This window comes from Haliotis asinina, chromosome 13 (genome assembly GCF_037392515.1).
Source record: "Haliotis asinina isolate JCU_RB_2024 chromosome 13, JCU_Hal_asi_v2, whole genome shotgun sequence".
NCBI lineage: Eukaryota > Metazoa > Mollusca > Gastropoda > Lepetellida > Haliotidae > Haliotis > Haliotis asinina.
This window is the reverse complement of record NC_090292.1, coordinates 4,388,542-4,407,506: the sequence shown is the minus strand read 5'-3', so window position 1 is coordinate 4,407,506 and position 18,965 is coordinate 4,388,542. Positions and strand designations below refer to the sequence as shown.

The window sequence follows — 18,965 nt, the reverse complement described above, 5'->3', positions numbered from 1 at the left end:
CTGTGAAATTGGAGTTCATACGATTCACTCATTTTCCTCCAGCGCTGGGAGAAAAAGTGGTTTCAACAGCTGTGATGTGCATGCGCTGTGAATAGGTTCTCTGTAGCTTCATAAATAATCTACTTGTTATATTTAAAAAAACATGTTGATTGTGATAAGCAAACTCTGTGACAGAGAAAACTCAGTGTCTGGTTTATTGACACCTATATGTCTGGCTGCCTGTCTGCTAATGACAATTATGCAATACACAACTTCAGTTGTTCACCGCATGCAATTTGAAATTAGCACCTATCGGGCTTATATGTCATAATCAAAGAGCCAGCTAAACGTATTGACAAATGAACCAATGACACTTGAGTGCACACCCACCAGCTTTGACTGGGTTCGGTATTGCGGCTGCTTCGTTTCGAAGGATTTAAATCCAAGTACAAAATATTGCACTTTTGATTTGCGACTGTACCTTTGTTTATTTGTTTTTTCTTAATCAACAGTGCATTTTATATATCATGAATAAGTGATAATAGTTAGTAATGTTAGATTTTTTAGTTGCATGTCACCTTGAATGTATCGATAAGCACATATCTACTTGATCATGCCGATATGGCTCAAACAAGCCAGAACAATGTAAACTTAATATCGTGCTCCTGAATCTGTGTATGAATCCTGTGTCACTTTTCAGTGTCTCCAATCATCACAACGCCACCGCAGATGCAGCGATGGCCGCGGGCAAGGACCGTCATCTTTAAATGTGAGGTGGATGCTTTACCAGAGGCCCAGGTACGCTGGTATCGGGATGGGGAACTCATCAAGCCAGGGCAACCGTTTGAGGTGAGTCAAGTCACGGATTGATGAATGGGCTTAACAAGTGTTAAGAACGGGCAGCACAAGTCCGTAGTGATGCTGACCCATGAAGGTCCCAAGGTAGAATAGGCCTTCAGCAACCAACCCATGCTTACCATAAAAGGTGACTATGCTTGTCATAAGAGGCGACTAAGTAGATCAGGTGGTCAGACTCGCTGACTTGGTTGATACATCATCCGTTCCCAATTGTGCAGATCGATGCTCATGTTGTCTGGTCCAGACTTGATTATTTACAGACCACCACCATATAGCTGGAATACAGCTGAGTGCAGCGTTAAACTAAACTCACTCACTCACTCATAGGGATGCTAACGTTTCAGTAGTTGCTAGCCTGAACACAGAAAAAATATCGGAGTTTGTCCTTTTATGTTCAAAATGTGTGCTGCTGTATTGACAATATTTCGGTGAACAGTGAGTGTTTACCATCTGTTGTTGCTGATTCAGTTCCGCTCAAGTTCATTGGTCATCTACAATGTGGAGCTGAAGCATGATGGGTACTACCAGTGTGTCGCAGAGAACAGTGTGGGGAGGGACACAGCCTTCGCCAGACTGGAGATCTTCGAAAACAGTAAGTAGGGAATGGTGATAAAGTACTCAGTCTCGCGAATGTCTGGTGCAGATAAGGCTGGGTAGCCATGTGCTTGAAGCGTGTCGAAAACCCTGGTTTCCCATTGGGGTACCGTGTGTGAAGCTCATTTCATGTCTCCCTGCTGTGAATTTGCCGAAAGTGGCATAAAACTCTACTCGCTCTCTCTATTGTAGACAAGTGTGTGCTTTTATCACCTTTTTATTCTTGGCATCCATTGTACCAAGTGGTCACATTGTGAGGCAAAGAATGCTGAATATCTTGGTTATATATTGATAGAGAAAACTAGCATGGACAATGATGAATGAATTATCATTTTTGCAGACGGTTCCCCTAAACCCCCACAAGGGCTGAAGGCTCATGCTCTCACGAGCAAGAAGATCTTCGTCCAGTGGAACAAGTCTGAGTCACCACCTGACCTGCCGATCCTCACCTACGTTGTCACAGTCTTAGCCTTCAATGGTATGTAGCCTTCAGTGATATGTAGCTTTCAGTGCTATGTAGCCCTCAGTGATATGTAGGCTTCAGTGCTTTGTAGCCCTCAGTGTCCTATAGCTCTCAATGGAATGTAGCTTTCAGTGCTGTGTAGCCCTCAATGTCCTATAGCTCTCAATTGAATGTAGCTTTCAGTGCAGTGTAGTCCTCATGTCCTATAGCTCTCAGTGGAATGTAGCCCTCAATGCTACGTAGCCCTCAATGTCATATAGCTCTCAATGTAATGTAGCTTTCAGTGCAGTGTAGCCCTCAATGTCCTATAGCTCTCAGTGGAATGTAGCCCTCAATGCTACGTAGCCCTCAATGTCATATAGCTCTCAATGTAATGTAGCTTTCAGTGCTGTGTAGCCCTCAATGTCCTATAGCTCTCAATTGAATGTAGCTTTCAGTGCTGTGTAGCCCTCAATGTCCTATAGCTCTCAGTGGCATGTAGCTTTCAGTGCTTTGTAGCCCTCAATGTCATATAGCTCTCAGTGGCATGTAGCCCTCAATGGTATGTAGCTTTCAGTGCTATGTAGCCCTCAATGTCATATAGCTCTCGATGGTATGTAGCGTTCAGTGTCCTATAGCTCTCAACTGAATGTAGCTTTCAGTGCTTTGTAGCCCTCAATGTCCTATAGCTCTCAGTGGAATGTAGCCCTCAATAGTATATAGCTTTCAGTGCAATGTAGCCCTCAATATCCTATAACCCTCAGTGGCATGTAGCCCTCAATGGTATGTAGCTTTCAGTGCTATGTAGCCCTCAATGTCATATAGCTCTCAATGGAATGTAGCCTTCAATGCTTTGTAGCCCTCAATGTCATATAGCTCTCAATGGTGTGTAGCCTTCAGTGCTATGTAGCCCTAAATGTCCTATAGCTCTCAATTGAATGTAGCCTTCAATGCTTTGTAGCCCTCAATGTCCTATAGCTCTCAATGGTATGTAGCCTTCAGTGCTATGTAGCCCTCAATGTCCTATAGCTCTCAATGGAATGTAGCTTTCAGTGTTATGTAGCCTTCAGTGTCACATAGCTCTCAATGGAATGTGGCTTTCAGTGCTATGTAGCCCTCAATGTTACATAGCTCTCAGTGGAATGTAGCTTTCAATGGTATGCAACCCACAGTGGTTTGTAGCTCTCAGTGGTACATTGCCATCAGTGATGTGTAACACTCCGTTATATGTATCCCTCAGTGGTATGTAGCTATCAGTGGTATGTAGCTATCAGTAGTATGTAGCTGTCAGTGGTATGTAGCTATCAGTGGTATGTAGTCCTGAGCGATACGTAGCACTCAGTGATATGGAGATCACAGTGGCATGTAGCACTCAGTGATGTGTAGCTGTCAGTGGTATGTAACTCTTAGTGGTGTGTAGATCATCTCTATTCTTGAGAAAAATCTTGAGACCGATCTGTCTTGCAATTTTACACACAGCTTGTTATTGCATTCTGTGGACTAAGTTCCATGCTAGTTTGTAATCACTTCTTACTGAATTTGAAAGGACAGGATACAGAGATGTTGAGGATGTTGTATGAGTGCCCTGCTCATACCATGTTTACGAGGGGCGGTGGGGTAGCCTAGTTGTTAAAGCGTTCGCTCGTCACGCCGTATACCCAGGTTCGATTCCCCACATGGGTACAATGTGTGAAGCCCATTTTCTGGTGTCCCACGCCCATGATATTGCTGGATTATTGGTAAAAGCAGTGTAAAACTTAACTCACTCACTCACTCATGTTTACGACATGAGTGCCTAAATGTTGGTATTTCCCGAGTGAGTGCGAGACATATAGGGATACAAAGCTATGAGTGTCATAAACACAGTATGCTATGGGCCCAAGTATATTATTCTGCTTATTACCAAGTCATTAAATTGAGGGCAACAAACACATACCTACTTTTCGAACATAGGCTGGCTACCCGTCATCGCTGCATGTAGAATGCAATGTAACAGAAGAATCGTGATGTCATGTCACAATGACAGAGTGATATGGCTGAGACCATGTTTGGATGTGTTCAGCTTTGAGGTCAGGTGCTCGTTGTTTAGCTGACTGAGAAACAAACAGTGACAGTGGCTATTATAGTATATGTATACATAGGCATGACGTAACATTTGCTAACGTTGTTGTAGAGTTTGGACTCCACGGTGCATTATCCATACGCAGGCCAATTTTGTTCTTTGGGTAAAGTACGCAAGGTATTTGAGAACTGTTGGGTTCTAAGTAATTCTTATGCATATTTTGTACTCCCAGATTTTTAATTAACTGAGTAAATGCGACTATTTTTTTTAGTAAAATACACAAATATCTGCCTTATATAGAGCTCTGGGTCAAGAGCTTGTTGTTTAGCTGACTGAGAAGGGCTAAGGCCATGTCAGGATGTGTTCGTCACGTTCAGGTTTGAGGTCAAATGCTTGTTGTGTTTTGTAGGAGCAGAGGCTCTAGGGACTGGCTTTGTGAACGGCGAGGAAGCGATCCTCAACACGACCATGGAGGAGCTGGAGCCATTCACTAACTACTCTGTGTACGTCAAAGCCTTCAACAAGAAGGGAGCCAGCCCGCGCTCAGTCAACGTCCGAGTCCAAACACTTGAGGATCGTAAGTTGATGTCTTAAGTCTTAGTCCCTTGTATGTCCAGTATGTATATAAATTCATGGTTCGATTTACTTTACTGGGCAATTTGCCCAGAAGTTGCCGTTGTTTGACCATTTCAAATTTAATAAAATTATCCAGTGGCGTTATGTCATCCTTCAAGTTCTTGGTGAGATATAAACCTCGGAAACTCAAAAGAACTGACCCATGAAGATGCAGGTTAGAATTTGTCTTAAGCAATGTAAGTTTGTCAATAATCTTCATGATGTTGTTCACTGGATTGTCTGGTCTGGATATGATTATTATCCCCCTGGCATGTAATACGGGGGGATATAGTCGACGCCTCGTCCGTCCGTAATTGTTTTGTTTCCGGAGCATAGCTCGGAAACCGTTCAATATTTTTAGACCAAACTTGATAGATATAATGATCTCAACCTATAGTTGTGCCTTTTGCTGTTTACAGATTTTCGGCATTTGTAATTTTTTTTGTTTTCCCATGGAACATTTTGGTGTTAGTCTAATGGTGGGGTGCACATCGTTTCCGGAGCATAACTCAAAAACTGCTCAGTATTTTTCTGCATAACTTGGTAGATATGTGTTGCAGACCCCAAAGTGGTGCCTTCTTGTATTTACATTTTTTGTGATTTATTATTTTCTCGGTTTCCATGGAAATGTTTCTCAAAATGGAGGGATGAGCTTCGTTTCCGGAGTAGAACTCAAAAACTTCTTAATATCTGTCAGTGTAACTTGGTACATATGTGTGGCAGACCCTAAGGTGGTGCCTTTTGCTATTTACAGGTTTTTGTAATTTATTATTTTCTCGGTTTCCATGGAAGTGTTTCAGACTTAGTCTCAAAATGGAGGGATGAGCTTCGTTTCCAGAGCAGAACTCAAAAACTGTTCTATATTTTTTTGCAAATCTTGGTAGATATATCAATCGGAACCTAAAGTGGTGCCTTTTGCTACTTACAGGTTTTCGTGATTTATTATTTTCTTGGTCTCCATGGAAATGTTTTGGACTTAGTCTCAAAAGTGAGAGGTGTGTTTCACCTCAAAAACTTCTAAATATCTGGTTGCCCATGGAAATGTTTTGGACTTAGTCTCAAAAGTGAGAGGTGTGTTTCACCTCAAAAACTTCTAAATATCTGGTTGCTGAAGATGGGCTCTATCCGGATCTTCATAGGCTGATGCTTTCCACTGAGGGTGTGTTTGATTCTCATTTCTTAGAGTAAATTTTGTGAAGTTGATCCTACACTGTTGTACTGCCTGCTTCAGTTCCAGTAGCTGCTCCTGAGATTATCCTGTCGACCACCACACCCAACGCCATCGTAGTGGAATGGAAGGAGATGTTGCCAAGCCTGCGAAATGGCGTCATCACTGAGTACCAGGTGCATTACAAGACTAGGGATTCAGGAGAGATGGTTGATACAGTTGATGGCTCTAAGTCCTCCTACACCATCAGAGGTTTGTCACCAAATACTGTTCTGATTACTGGGGAATATCAGAGCTTCCAGATGTCGAACAATGCAACACAATAAACTTACAGAATGTGTTTGTTACCATTGAAACTGAATGGACTGTAGATGGTAATATTGAAACTAAGGAACTGCAGATGTTGCTATGGAAACTGAATGGTCCGTGCTACTATGGAAACTGCATGGGCTGTAGATGTTACTTTGGAGATGGAAGGAACTGTAGATGTTGTTATGGTAACCAAAGTGGCTGTAGATATTCCTGTAGAGACGGAAGGAACTGTAGATGTTGTTATGGTAACCAAATTGGCTGTAGATGTTACTAAGGAGACGGAAGGAACTGTAGATGTTGTTATGGTAACCAAAGTGGCTGTAGATATTCCTGTGGACACTGTATGATCTGTGGACATAATAATATGAGTCTCTTGATAACATTTTGACAGTGTGACACGTTTCTGTTCCAGATGTGCTACCAGAGCAGGAGTACTATGTTCGGGTTTTGGCCAGGACTAGGAAAGGGTATCCAGTTCTCTCCGATGCCCAGTGGCCATGGGTTAGCATCCGCACTTCCAGGCTCATCTCCTCGTGTAAGTCGAATCATCCTTTTCCTGGATGTTCCGGGTCATTTACAGGGTAAAGGTGTATGGTAGAATGAACATCATATTTGAGGCAGCAGTCCGAGAAAGGTGGCCTGGATGTTCTGGGTGATTTACAGGGTAAAGGTGTATGGTAGAATGAATATCATATTTGAGGCAGCAGTCCGAGAAAGGTGGCCTGGATGTTCTGGGTGATTTACAGGGTAAAGGTGTATGGTAGAATGAATATCATATTTGAGGCAGCAGTCTGAGAAAGGTGGCCTGGATGTTCTGGGTGATTTACAGGGTAAAGGTGTATGGTAGAATGAATATCATATTTGAGGCAGCAGTCCGAGAAAGGTGGCCTGGATGTTCTGGATGATTTACAGGGTAAAGGTGTATGGTAGAATGAATATCATATTTGAGGCAGCAGTCCGAGAAAGGTGGCCTGGATGTTCTGGGTGATTTACAGGGTAAAGGTGTATGGTAGAATGAATATCATATTTGAGGCAGCAGTCCGAGAAAGGTGGCCTGGATGTTCTGGGTGATTTACAGGGTAAAGGTGTATGGTAGAATGAATATCATATTTGAGGCAGCAGTCCCAGAAAGGTGGCCTGGATGTTCTGGGTGATTTACAGGGTAAAGGTGTATGGTAGAATGAATATCATATTTGAGGCAGCAGTCCGAGAAAGGTGGCCTGGATGTTCTGGGTGATTTACAGGGTAAAGGTGTATGGTAGAATGAATATCATATTTGAGGCAGCAGTCCGAGAAAGGTGGCCTGGATGTTCTGGGTGATTTACAGGGTAAAGGTGTATGGTAGAATGAATATCATATTTGAGGCAGCAGTCCCAGAAAGGTGGCCTGGATGTTCTGGGTGATTTACAGGGTAAAGGTGTATGGTAGAATGAATATCATATTTGAGGCAGCAGTCCCAGAAAGGTGGCCTGGATGTTCTGGGTGATTTACAGGGTAAAGGTGTATGGTAGAATGAATATCATATTTGAGGCAGCAGTCCGAGAAAGGTGTCCTGGATGTTCTGGGTGATTTACAGGGTAAAGGTGTATGGTAGAATGAATATCATATTTGGGGCAGCAGTCCCAGAAAGGTGGCCTGGATGTTCTGGGTGATTTACAGGGTAAAGGTGTATGGTAGAATGAATATCATATTTGAGGCAGCAGTCCCAGAAAGGTGGCCTGGATGTTCTGGGTGATTTACAGGGTAAAGGTGTATGGTAGAATGAATATCATATTTGAGGCAGCAGTCCCAGAAAGGTGGCCTGGATGTTCTGGGTGATTTACAGGGTAAAGGTGTATGGTAGAATGAATATCATATTTGAGGCAGCAGTCCGAGAAAGGTGGCCTGGATGTTCTGGGTGATTTACAGGGTAAAGGTGTATGGTAGAATGAATATCATATTTGGGGCAGCAGTCCGAGAAAGGTGGCCTGGATGTTCTGGGTGATTTACAGGGTAAAGGTGTATGGTAGAATGAATATCATATTTGGGGCAGCAGTCCGAGAAAGGTGGCCTGGATGTTCTGGGTGATTTACAGGGTAAAGGTGTATGGTAGAATGAATATCATATTTGAGGCAGCAGTCCGAGAAAGGTGGCCTGGATGTTCTGGGTGATTTACAGGGTAAAGGTGTATGGTAGAATGAATATCATATTTGAGGCAGCAGTCCGAGAAAGGTGGCCTGGATGTTCTGGGTGATTTACAGGGTAAAGGTGTATGGTAGAATGAATATCATATTTGGGGCAGCAGTCCGAGAAAGGTGGCCTGGATGTTCTGGGTGATTTACAGGGTAAAGGTGTATGGTAGAATGAATATCATATTTGAGGCAGCAGTCCGAGAAAGGTGGCCTGGATGTTCTGGGTGATTTACAGGGTAAAGGTGTATGGTAGAATGAATATCATATTTGAGGCAGCAGTCCGAGAAAGGTGGCCTGGATGTTCTGGGTGATTTACAGGGTAAAGGTGTATGGTAGAATGAATATCATATTTGGGGCAGCAGTCCGAGAAAGGTGGCCTGGATGTTCTGGGTGATTTACAGGGTAAAGGTGTATGGTAGAATGAATATCATATTTGAGGCAGCAGTCCGAGAAAGGTGGCCTGGATGTTCTGGGTGATTTACAGGGTAAAGGTGTATGGTAGAATGAATATCATATTTGGGGCAGCAGTCCGAGAAAGGTGGCCTGGATGTTCTGGGTGATTTACAGGGTAAAGGTGTATGGTAGAATGAATATCATATTTGGGGCAGCAGTCCCAGAAAGGTGGCCTGGATGTTCTGGGTGATTTACAGGGTAAAGGTGTATGGTAGAATGAATATCATATTTGAGGCAGCAGTCCCAGAAAGGTGGCCTGGATGTTCTGGGTGATGTACAGGGTAAAGGTGTATGGTAGAATGAATATCATATTTGAGGCAGCAGTCCCAGAAAGGTGGCCTGGATGTTCTGGGTGATTTACAGGGTAAAGGTGTATGGTAGAATGAATATCATATTTGAGGCAGCAGTCCGAGAAAGGTGGCCTGGATGTTCTGGGTGATTTACAGGGTAAAGGTGTATGGTAGAATGAATATCATATTTGAGGCAGCAGTCCGAGAAAGGTGGCCTGGATGTTCTGGGTGATTTACAGGGTAAAGGTGTATGGTAGAATGAATATCATATTTGAGGCAGCAGTCCCAGAAAGGTGGCCTGGATGTTCTGGGTGATTTACAGGGTAAAGGTGTATGGTAGAATGAATATCATATTTGAGGCAGCAGTCCGAGAAAGGTGGCCTGGATGTTCTGGGTGATTTACAGGGTAAAGGTGTATGGTAGAATGAATATCATATTTGAGGCAGCAGTCCCAGAAAGGTGGCCTGGATGTTCTGGGTGATTTACAGGGTAAAGGTGTATGGTAGAATGAATATCATATTTGAGGCAGCAGTCCGAGAAAGGTGGCCTGGATGTTCTGGGTGATTTACAGTGTAAAGGTGTATGGTAGAATGAATATCATATTTGAGGCAGCAGTCCGAGAAAGGTGGCCTGGATGTTCTGGGTGATTTACAGGGTAAAGGTGTATGGTAGAATGAATATCATATTTGAGGCAGCAGTCCGAGAAAGGCGGCCTGGATGTTCTGGGTGATTTACAGGGTAAAGGTGTATGGTAGAATGAATATCATATTTGAGGCAGCAGTCCGAGAAAGGCGGCCTGGATGTTCTGGGTGATTTACAGGGTAAAGGTGTATGGTAGAATGAATATCATATTTGAGGCAGCAGTCCCAGAAAGGCGGCCTGGATGTTCTGGGTGATTTACAGGGTAAAGGTGTATGGTAGAATGAATATCATATTTGAGGCAGCAGTCCGAGAAAGGTGGCCTGGATGTTCTGGGTGATTTACAGGGTAAAGGTGTATGGTAGAATGAATATCATATTTGAGGCAGCAGTCCGAGAAAGGTGGCCTGGATGTTCTGGGTGATTTACAGGGTAAAGGTGTATGGTAGAATGAATATCATATTTGGGGCAGCAGTCCGAGAAAGGTGGCCTGGATGTTCTGGGTGATTTACAGGGTAAAGGTGTATGGTAGAATGAATATCATATTTGGGGCAGCAGTCCCAGAAAGGTGGCCTGGATGTTCTGGGTGATTTACAGGGTAAAGGTGTATGGTAGAATGAATATCATATTTGGGGCAGCAGTCCGAGAAAGGTGTCCTGGATGTTCTGGGTGATTTACAGGGTAAAGGTGTATGGTAGAATGAATATCATATTTGGGGCAGCAGTCCGAGAAAGGTGGCCTGGATGTTCTGGGTGATTTACAGGGTAAAGGTGTATGGTAGAATGAATATCATATTTGGGGCAGCAGTCCGAGAAAGGTGGCCTGGATGTTCTGGGTGATTTACAGGGTAAAGGTGTATGGTAGAATGAATATCATATTTGGGGCAGCAGTCCGAGAAAGGTGGCCTGGATGTTCTGGGTGATTTACAGGGTAAAGGTGTATGGTAGAATGAATATCATATTTGAGGCAGCAGTCCGAGAAAGGTGGCCTGGATGTTCTGGGTGATTTACAGGGTAAAGGTGTATGGTAGAATGAATATCATATTTGAGGCAGCAGTCCGAGAAAGGTGGCCTGGATGTTCTGGGTGATTTACAGGGTAAAGGTGTATGGTAGAATGAATATCATATTTGAGGCAGCAGTCCGAGAAAGGTGGTCTAATTTTTATTCTGTTTGTTTAGACAACCAATTGGACAGGCTTGAAATTTGGTTTGACAACTAAAATTTTGTTGTACAAGACCTTTCTCACCTTGGGACATTCTGTCTCCATGTCAAGTTCACTCATGTGATTACTGAAAAAGCAGTTTGACACCAAACTCACTCACTCACCAAGCGTTTTTCCTTGCATTCAGTTCCGATTCCATATCTGCAAATCATGCGTTCAAATGCCTCTGTGGCAATAGTCAAGTGGGTCATCGACGATCCACTTGGCAAGGTGGAAACGTACCATATTCAACTGAGGAGCCTGCAGAGTGAAGGCATCGTCCTGCACACCGACACCATCGCAGGTCCAGCTGACCAGTACATCCTCACTGACCTAGGTAAGTACATGTACCCTCACCGACGTGCTCACCGAAAGGTGTTAACTATCTGACCTTGGTAGGTACTAAGGTTTTCCTCACTAGCCGATGTTCTTTCCTCTACATGGGTACATCTGATATTACCAGGATAGTAGGAGAGTATTACCAACATCCTTCCTTCACACAGTGATCCTCCTTTTTCAGACAACAGCACAGAGTATGAAGTGACACTTACTGCAAAGGGAAATGGAGAATCATCAGGTCCGGTTGCCATGGAGTTTCGGACAACCGAAGATGGTCCTGTGTTTGCAGCTGAGGTCCTGAATGCCAGGACGCTGAATGCAGCGACCATCTTGTTGACGTGGATACAGCCCGGCTCTCCTCACAGAATCAAACAGTATGACGTCTGCTACCAGATAGAGATGGGGAAAACCCAGACTTGTATGAAGAGGTATGTTCCCTTTCTTTCCTTCCTGTGACATTGCTTGACAGTATCCTACACATCCTCGATAATATCCTGGGTATATGTTACAATAAATATGTACTATACCCTGAATGCATCAATGGCTCAGTCCAATAATTTTATTATCTCCCTTTGCTGGCTCAGCATTCTCACAGCAGCCAATCAGCTAAGCTGCCGTTACAGCCAAGCTTGCCAGTGTCAACAAATATTGTGGTCACATCCGAGAAGGTGTGTTCTCAGTGTGACTCAGATTTGGGGAAGTCATACAGACAATTTGACAGGTCTGAAACTTTAAAAAAATATATGCAAATAACTCTTTATACATCTTTTTGAGTACCTGTGTTATCAAGTTGTTAGTTAGATCATTTAAAATGTGAAAGTGAGTTGTGATTGGTATGCTCAATGTCCCAGTGTAGACACCTGATTGGATATAAAAAAACTGCCAAGGGAGGTATTAAAATCATCGGGCCGAGGCGTGGATGCATCCTGTTAAAGTGGAGATTTATTGTAGTGTATACCCAGGAGATTATCAAAGATGTGTTCCACAAAGTGATTGTAGATTTGTGACTGCTTTTTGTCAGTGTGGGATAGTAGTTAAAGTGTTTGCTGAAGACCTGCGTTCCATTCCAGGTCAATGTGTGAAGCCCATTTCTGGTGTTCCCCAACAGAGTGTAGAGTCATTTTAGTGTGCCACAAGACTGTGATTGGTTCAAATCCCAGATAGCCCAGTGTAGTTTTCTAGGTTTACCAGTACCATAGCCATTTTTGTTAGTTTCTACAAAATGTAAATATCTGCTACATGCATAAATTCTGACATGCCATGATATTGCTGAAGTACTCACTCACTCGCTCTGTCACTCACACTTTCTTGCTTGCTTGCTCGCTCACTTCCTCACTCGATAACTCTTTTCCATGCTTGCTCTCTTCATTACTCACTTCTATGCTTGCTTGCTTGCTCACTCACTTCCATGCTCACTAACTCGCTCAATTCCATGCCCGCTCACTCACTTTCCCGCTTGCTCTTACACGGTCACTCACTCGCTTCCTCACTTCATTGCTCGGTCACTCACTCGCTTCCTCACTTGCTCACTCAGTTGCTCACTTCTTTGCTAGCTCGTTTACATGCTCAGTCACTTCCTTGCTCTCTCCCTTCCTTGCTCGCTCGCTTACCTGCTCAGTCACTTGCTTGCCTGTTCACTGACTTCCTCGCTTACTTGCTCACTCACTTCCTTGCTTGGCCACTCACTTGCTTCCTCAATTGCTTACTTGCTCACTCGTTTGCTCACTCACCCACCTACCCAGTTCACGTCACTTCACTCGATAATATTGACAACATCCCTTCACTAGTTCACCCATAACCAAGTATCCCAGGTGGTATAACAACTTCTTCCCCAGGCTGATCAAAATCAGCTGATGGGTCATAATCGCATACTGTCTTCTACACCCATGGTTTTTGGCTAGCATAAAACTAGCTCTTGTTTGTTTTTTGTTCAACTCCATACTCAGCAATATTCCAGTAAAGGTCTGTTAACAATCAGGTTTGTCACGGAAAATCAAGTGATCGGTAGCATAAGCATCGATATGTGCATTTTAGATACGATGACATATGTCAACCAAGTCAGCAAGCCTGACTACTAGATCCCTTTAGTTGCCTCTTACAACAAGCATGGGTTAATGAAGACCAATTCTACAACGGCCGACGCAGTTAGGAGTCTTATTTTTTAACTTTGTGAAGCACGACTGAACAGCCATTGTTATATACCAGGACATGTCAGACTCACAGGATTATCTGGTCCAGACATACTGACATGTCATTGTTTCCCAGTTGCATAGCTCAATGCTGATGATGCGGATCACTGGATTATCTGCTCCAGACTCAATTACTTGCAGACTGCCATCATATAGCAAGTTCGGCATTAAGCAAGAAACTACCACCAAAAACCACTTCATGATGTCGTGTATGTGAAATATTGTGGTCTGAAATCTTCCTTTCTCACTGTTTTCAGCCACTCTCCAAGTGTCAGCATTGCTGGACTGAAGCCATTCACCAAGTACAGATTCACTGTGCGTACACACTTCCAGAACAACGACATCAAGGTCAGCAGTCCTCTCATCGCCCAGACACAGGAAGACAGTAAGTGTATATAAACAATTAGCAGACTACTGGCAAACAAAGATAAGTTAAGCACTGACCTGACTGCATGTATGAGTTCCGCCCACTGGTGTTTGTCATCATGAGCGAAGGGTCCCAGGTTGTGTGTGGTCAAGTGTAGTGCATTACCAACTTGCTGCCCTGGGAGTCTTATCCTCGGGCAGCTATGTGCGGAATCTGTTTCATCATCATGCAGTACATGTGCACTAGCTTACGCCTGCTCTACCTGTCTCAAACCATATGGGCCTGCTCATTGCCTTCTCTGCTCCAGGGCATCTTATCCTTGTTGGTCAGTGTCTGTCATGTCTTTGTTCATAGCAGGCTTGTAGCAGAAAAAGTAGAGTGAAAAGTAGGGTCCAGCCATACTCACTCAACACCATACCTGGTTATACTACAGCTTCTTACTGGAAATTTAGGTGTATGTGTTACAAGGGAGGTAACTGTGGTGTTGAGTGGAAGTTGAATAAATGTAACGAAAGGGAGGTAACTGGTTTTGAGTGGAAGTTGAATCTTACACAACACCAAATGTTTTTCCATAGACTTCTATAGTAACCTTATATTTTTTAAAACAATATCCAGGCTAACACCAGCCAATCCATGTAGATAGGGGTACAGTCTGGCCTTTCAACTACAATAAAACACAAATTCTGTCCAACTTGTCCATATACCTTTCCCAGCGGAACACATCAACACTCCATTCCGCACTAAATGTCACCTACTTGAAAATATTGGTCCACACATAAGCGTAAGTCATGGTGATAAGAAATGACAGCACTGAATACTTAAAATTGTGGTCAGTTTTAAGTACTGGATGGATGTGCTATTGAATAATGTAATGAAAGGGAGGTAACTGGTGTTGAGTGGAAGTCGAATAATGTCATCTAAGGGAGGTAAATGTGGTGTTGAGTGGAAGTCGAATAATGTAAATGAAAGGATGTAACTGTGGTGTTTCTCTCCACCAGTCCCCAGTGCCCCCACCAACATCACCTGGATTGTGGTGTCTCCTGGCACTGTGGAACTACACTGGAAACCACCAGCATCACCAAATGGCGTCATCACCTCCTACATCATCTTCTACAACAACAACAACAAGGTTCCTGACACCATGTGGCGCAACCTCACCCAGACAGGTAAGACGCTTTCCCAAACCTCACCCAGACAGGTAAGATGCTTTCCCAAACCTCACCCAGACGGGTAAGACGCTTTCCCAAACCTCACCCAGACAGGTAAGATGCTTTCCCAAACTTTCGCCCAGACAGGTAAGACGCTTTCCCAAACCTCACCCAGACAGGTAAGATGCTTTCCCAAACCTCGCCCAGACAGGTAAGATGCTCTCCCAAACCTCACCCAGACAGGTAAGACACTTCCCAAACCTCACCAAGACTTGTAAGACACTCTCCCAAACCTCGCCCAGACAGGTAAGACGCTTTCCCAAACCTCACCCAGACGGGTAAGACGCTCTCTCAAACCTCACCAAGATAGGTAAGACACTCTCTGTTACCTCACCCAGACATGTGAGACGCTCTCCCTAACTTCACCCATACAGGTAAGACACCCTCCCTACCAACCCTGGAAAAGGGGGAGACCCTAATCAAACTCAGACATGTGAGTCACGCTCCCTAACCAAACCCAGACATGTAAGACATGCTCCCTAACCAAACTCAGACATGTGAGACACGCTCCCTAACCAAACTCAGACATGTGAGACACGCTCCCTAACCAAACCCAGACATGTGAGACACACTCCCTAACCAAACTCAGACATGTGACACACGCTCCCTAACCAAACTCAGACATGTGAGATGCACTCCCTAACCAAACTCAGACATGTGAGACACGCTCCCTAACCAAACTCAGACATGTGAGACACGCTCCCTAACCAAACTCAGACTGGTAAGATGTTCAAAAAACACATGCAGACGGGTAAGAGGCACTTCCTAACCTTACCAAGACAGGCAAGATGCTCTTGATAACTTCACCCAGTCAGGTGAAACACTCTCCCAAACTAAACTTAAGAGGACAATAGTGAGATTGTAATACAAACATGACCTCACCCAAGAAGAGCATTTTAATCCAAGAAGACGAAAAACAGATTGAAATGTTACCCAATAAGACAAACGTGGTCTCTCCCAAGAAGACAAAAGCAATCTCGCATGAAAAAGGTTTTCTTGAGCTCGAATAAAATTTCAATGCTTGGTTGCCATAGAACTGACCTTTGTCCTTGTGTGTGTGCAGGGGGCCTGACCCAGGCTACCGTGGATGAACTGACTGCTGCCTCCTACTTTTTCAAACTGCGAGCGTGTACCCGAGCAGGTCAAGGTCGCTCGTCACAGATAGTCGTGGTCTACCCAAATATTAAGTGCACAAGCCAGACACAGCAGCAGGAAAGATGCCATCCTGACACCATTGTCGGCCCTGGTGCAAACACAGGTCAGTAATAGCACATCCACAGTGACCACCGTGTGTGACTGTCCATTAAACTCTTTGTATGTATGGATGTAAACCTGTTTTAATTGGAGACATCACAGGGGAACCTGATTATCCAAATTAGTCACAGTGTATTGTTGAGATGCTATGTGAACATATCTCTATCCTTAAGTCAAGATAGTGTACATATCACAATTCATGTTGATAAGTAACCCATGCTTCTTGTAAGAGGCGACTAACGGGATTGGGTGGTGAGGCTCGCTGACTTTGTTGCCACATGTCCGCGTATCCTATTTATGTAGATCACTGGATTGTCTGGTCCAGAGTCTAGCGTTTACAGACTGCTGCCATATGGCAGGAATATTGCATATTCTGTCTTTTCTGGTAAAAACCATCGGCCCATTTATGCCAGTTTTTCAGATTGAGCTCAGAGATGCAACAGTCAGTGGAATGAGTCAGTGTATGTTTTCGTTATACTCCGCAAAGGAATCCTTGAGATACTGAGCAGCCTGTCCTGAAATTTAATATCTGTGAAACGATTGTTTCAGGTCGCCGAGACAAGCAGCTAGGAATAATTGTTGGTGTCACCATCGGCATCGTCTGTATCGTCATCTGCATTGTTGTCATCGTTTTTCGCAACAGGTAGTCATGCAAGTCTTTGGATATCAAGCTAGAGTTATGTTATCACGTGACATGACAGAAATCATCTAATCATCTGAGTTGGTCTTCAGCAGTCCATGCTTGTAAGAGGGAACTTAAGGTGTCAGGTGGTCAGGCTAGCTGACTTACTTGGTTGACAAGCCATGGTATCCCAGTTGCATAGATTGCCATTCATGCTGCTGACAGGATTGTCTGCCATATTGCTAAAATACTGCAGAGTGGTGCATAAAACTAACAGTGATCAACAATATGTCGGCACTGTATAACTGATTTGTGTCAACTTGATTTCATGTGTCACTCACTGGACTGCTTCTTTAAGGTGTTTCAGATCCCGTGAACCTCCACCCATTTACCATGGTAATGGCCACCTTCCTGGACATGGCAATGGCCACGCTGTTCACGTGACGACCAACCGCCTCTCAGTGCAGAATTCTGACATCGAGGCGCTCACGCCCATGTTGAACTCTCTGCAGGAGAACACAGAGTCAGATTCTAAGGTACGACTTGAAAGTTAGGCAAGACATTCAGTGCGTTCCAGAGGATATTTGTCAGGAGAGCAGCACTTTTTGTCTCACTCATATTGGAGACTGAATGTCAGGAAAACCTGATGGTTCCCCTTTCATCAGGTAGCTGACACCTTGTCTGTCTGTCTGTCTGTCTGTCTGTCTGTCTGTCTGTCTGTCCCTTATCTTAATTATTCCAGGGCATAACTGAAAAACTGGTTAATATTATTCAACAAAAGTTGCTAGATTTTTCAAACAGATACTAAATTGGTACCTTTTGCTATTTATAGATTTTTCTCATTTTTATTGTTCCTGCTTCCCATTGAAACATTTTGGTCTCAAAAGGGAGGAATTTGCCTTTGTTTCTTAGGAACAATTTGAAAAACATTCAGTATCTTTCTACCAGACTTGGCAGATATATCCAAAAGGTCTTGAAGTGCTGCCATTTGGTATTCACAGAACTTGGACATTTATTTTTTTCAGGATTTCCATGGAAATTATTTGACTAAGTCTGAAAATAATCAAGTAAATGTAAGGTGATTTGTTCTTTCAAACTTGTTAGGCTGGAGTAATCGTCATCTTCTGATGATTCTTGATGACTCATGTTGATGAAAACTGTGGTTTGTTTCAGGGGGGTGGTACTCTGATTGTGACACCAAATGGAGTGCGAGTGAATGGGATCAGTCACAGTTTGCAGAATGGTCATGTGAGCAACGGTCACGTGATCAGGAGGGAGGGTAATGTGCATCTTGGCAACCGAGGCAGCTCAGAAGTAAGCCCTGTTACTCCGATCACTGGCTTAAGCTCTGTTACTAGGGTTACGAAGCCCACTGCCCCTAGTGTCAAAGACATCACTTTTATGCAGAGTTTCCCCTTTAGTGTGCCACAAATCTATGATTGTTTCGAATCTCAGATAAGTTTTCTGAGCATTAATCTTGGTTAACCAAGTTGCCGTTGTACAAGACAACCTTAACGCTAAAGCTGCCTTAAGTCTATGTTAAGGTATGGGAGCTACGGTCACCTTAGTACTAAAGCTACCTTAAGTCTATGTTAAGGTATGGGGGTTACGGTCACCTTAGTACTAAGACTACCTTAAGTCTATGTTAAGGTATGGGAGCTACGGTCACCTTAGTACTAAAGCTACCTTAAGTCTATGTTAAGGTATGGGAGCTATGGTCACCTTAGTACTAAAGCTACCTTAAGTCTATGTTAAGGTATGGGAGCTACGGTCACCTTAGTACTAAAGCTACCTTAAGTCTATGTTAAGGTATGGGAGCTACGGTCACCTTAGTACTAAAGCTACCTTAAGTCTATGTTAAAGTATGGGAGCTACGGTCACCTTAGTACTAAGACTACCTTAAGTCTATGTTAAGGTATGGGAGCTTCGGTCACCTTGGAGCTTAGACTACCTTGAGTCTATGTTAAGGTATGGGAGCTACGGTCACCTTAGCGCTAATATTGCTTTATACAACCATACCTAGTACGATAGCCATGTTTGGTGGTTCCTGCAACATGTGAATATCTGCTGCATGTAGAAATCCAGAATTCCAATCACACGAAGGTCACATGCTGTATATTTAGATTAGTAACTGAGTGTTTTATTTGCTATACCCTCAAAGGGGGTTGAAGTAGTGTAAAATTATTGTCGTCCAGAGAGGGTA

General features: G+C 43.7%; 1 protein-coding gene across 1 annotated transcript in view; it reads left to right on the top strand.

The window, feature by feature from the left end:
- Positions 1–18,965, top strand: part of LOC137259287 (protogenin B-like) — a 72,857-nt gene that overhangs the window by 46,041 nt on the left and 7,851 nt on the right. Inside the window, exons 7-20 of the mRNA XM_067796921.1 lie at positions 680–828; positions 1,306–1,429; positions 1,772–1,909; positions 4,345–4,512; positions 5,782–5,970; positions 6,443–6,565; positions 10,932–11,120; positions 11,304–11,550; positions 13,569–13,696; positions 14,677–14,844; positions 15,950–16,144; positions 16,690–16,783; positions 17,121–17,298; positions 17,936–18,076. Coding sequence (XP_067653022.1) covers positions 680–828; positions 1,306–1,429; positions 1,772–1,909; positions 4,345–4,512; positions 5,782–5,970; positions 6,443–6,565; positions 10,932–11,120; positions 11,304–11,550; positions 13,569–13,696; positions 14,677–14,844; positions 15,950–16,144; positions 16,690–16,783; positions 17,121–17,298; positions 17,936–18,076 — 2,231 coding nt within the window. The remainder of the gene's footprint in view (positions 1–679; positions 829–1,305; positions 1,430–1,771; positions 1,910–4,344; positions 4,513–5,781; positions 5,971–6,442; positions 6,566–10,931; positions 11,121–11,303; positions 11,551–13,568; positions 13,697–14,676; positions 14,845–15,949; positions 16,145–16,689; positions 16,784–17,120; positions 17,299–17,935; positions 18,077–18,965) is intronic.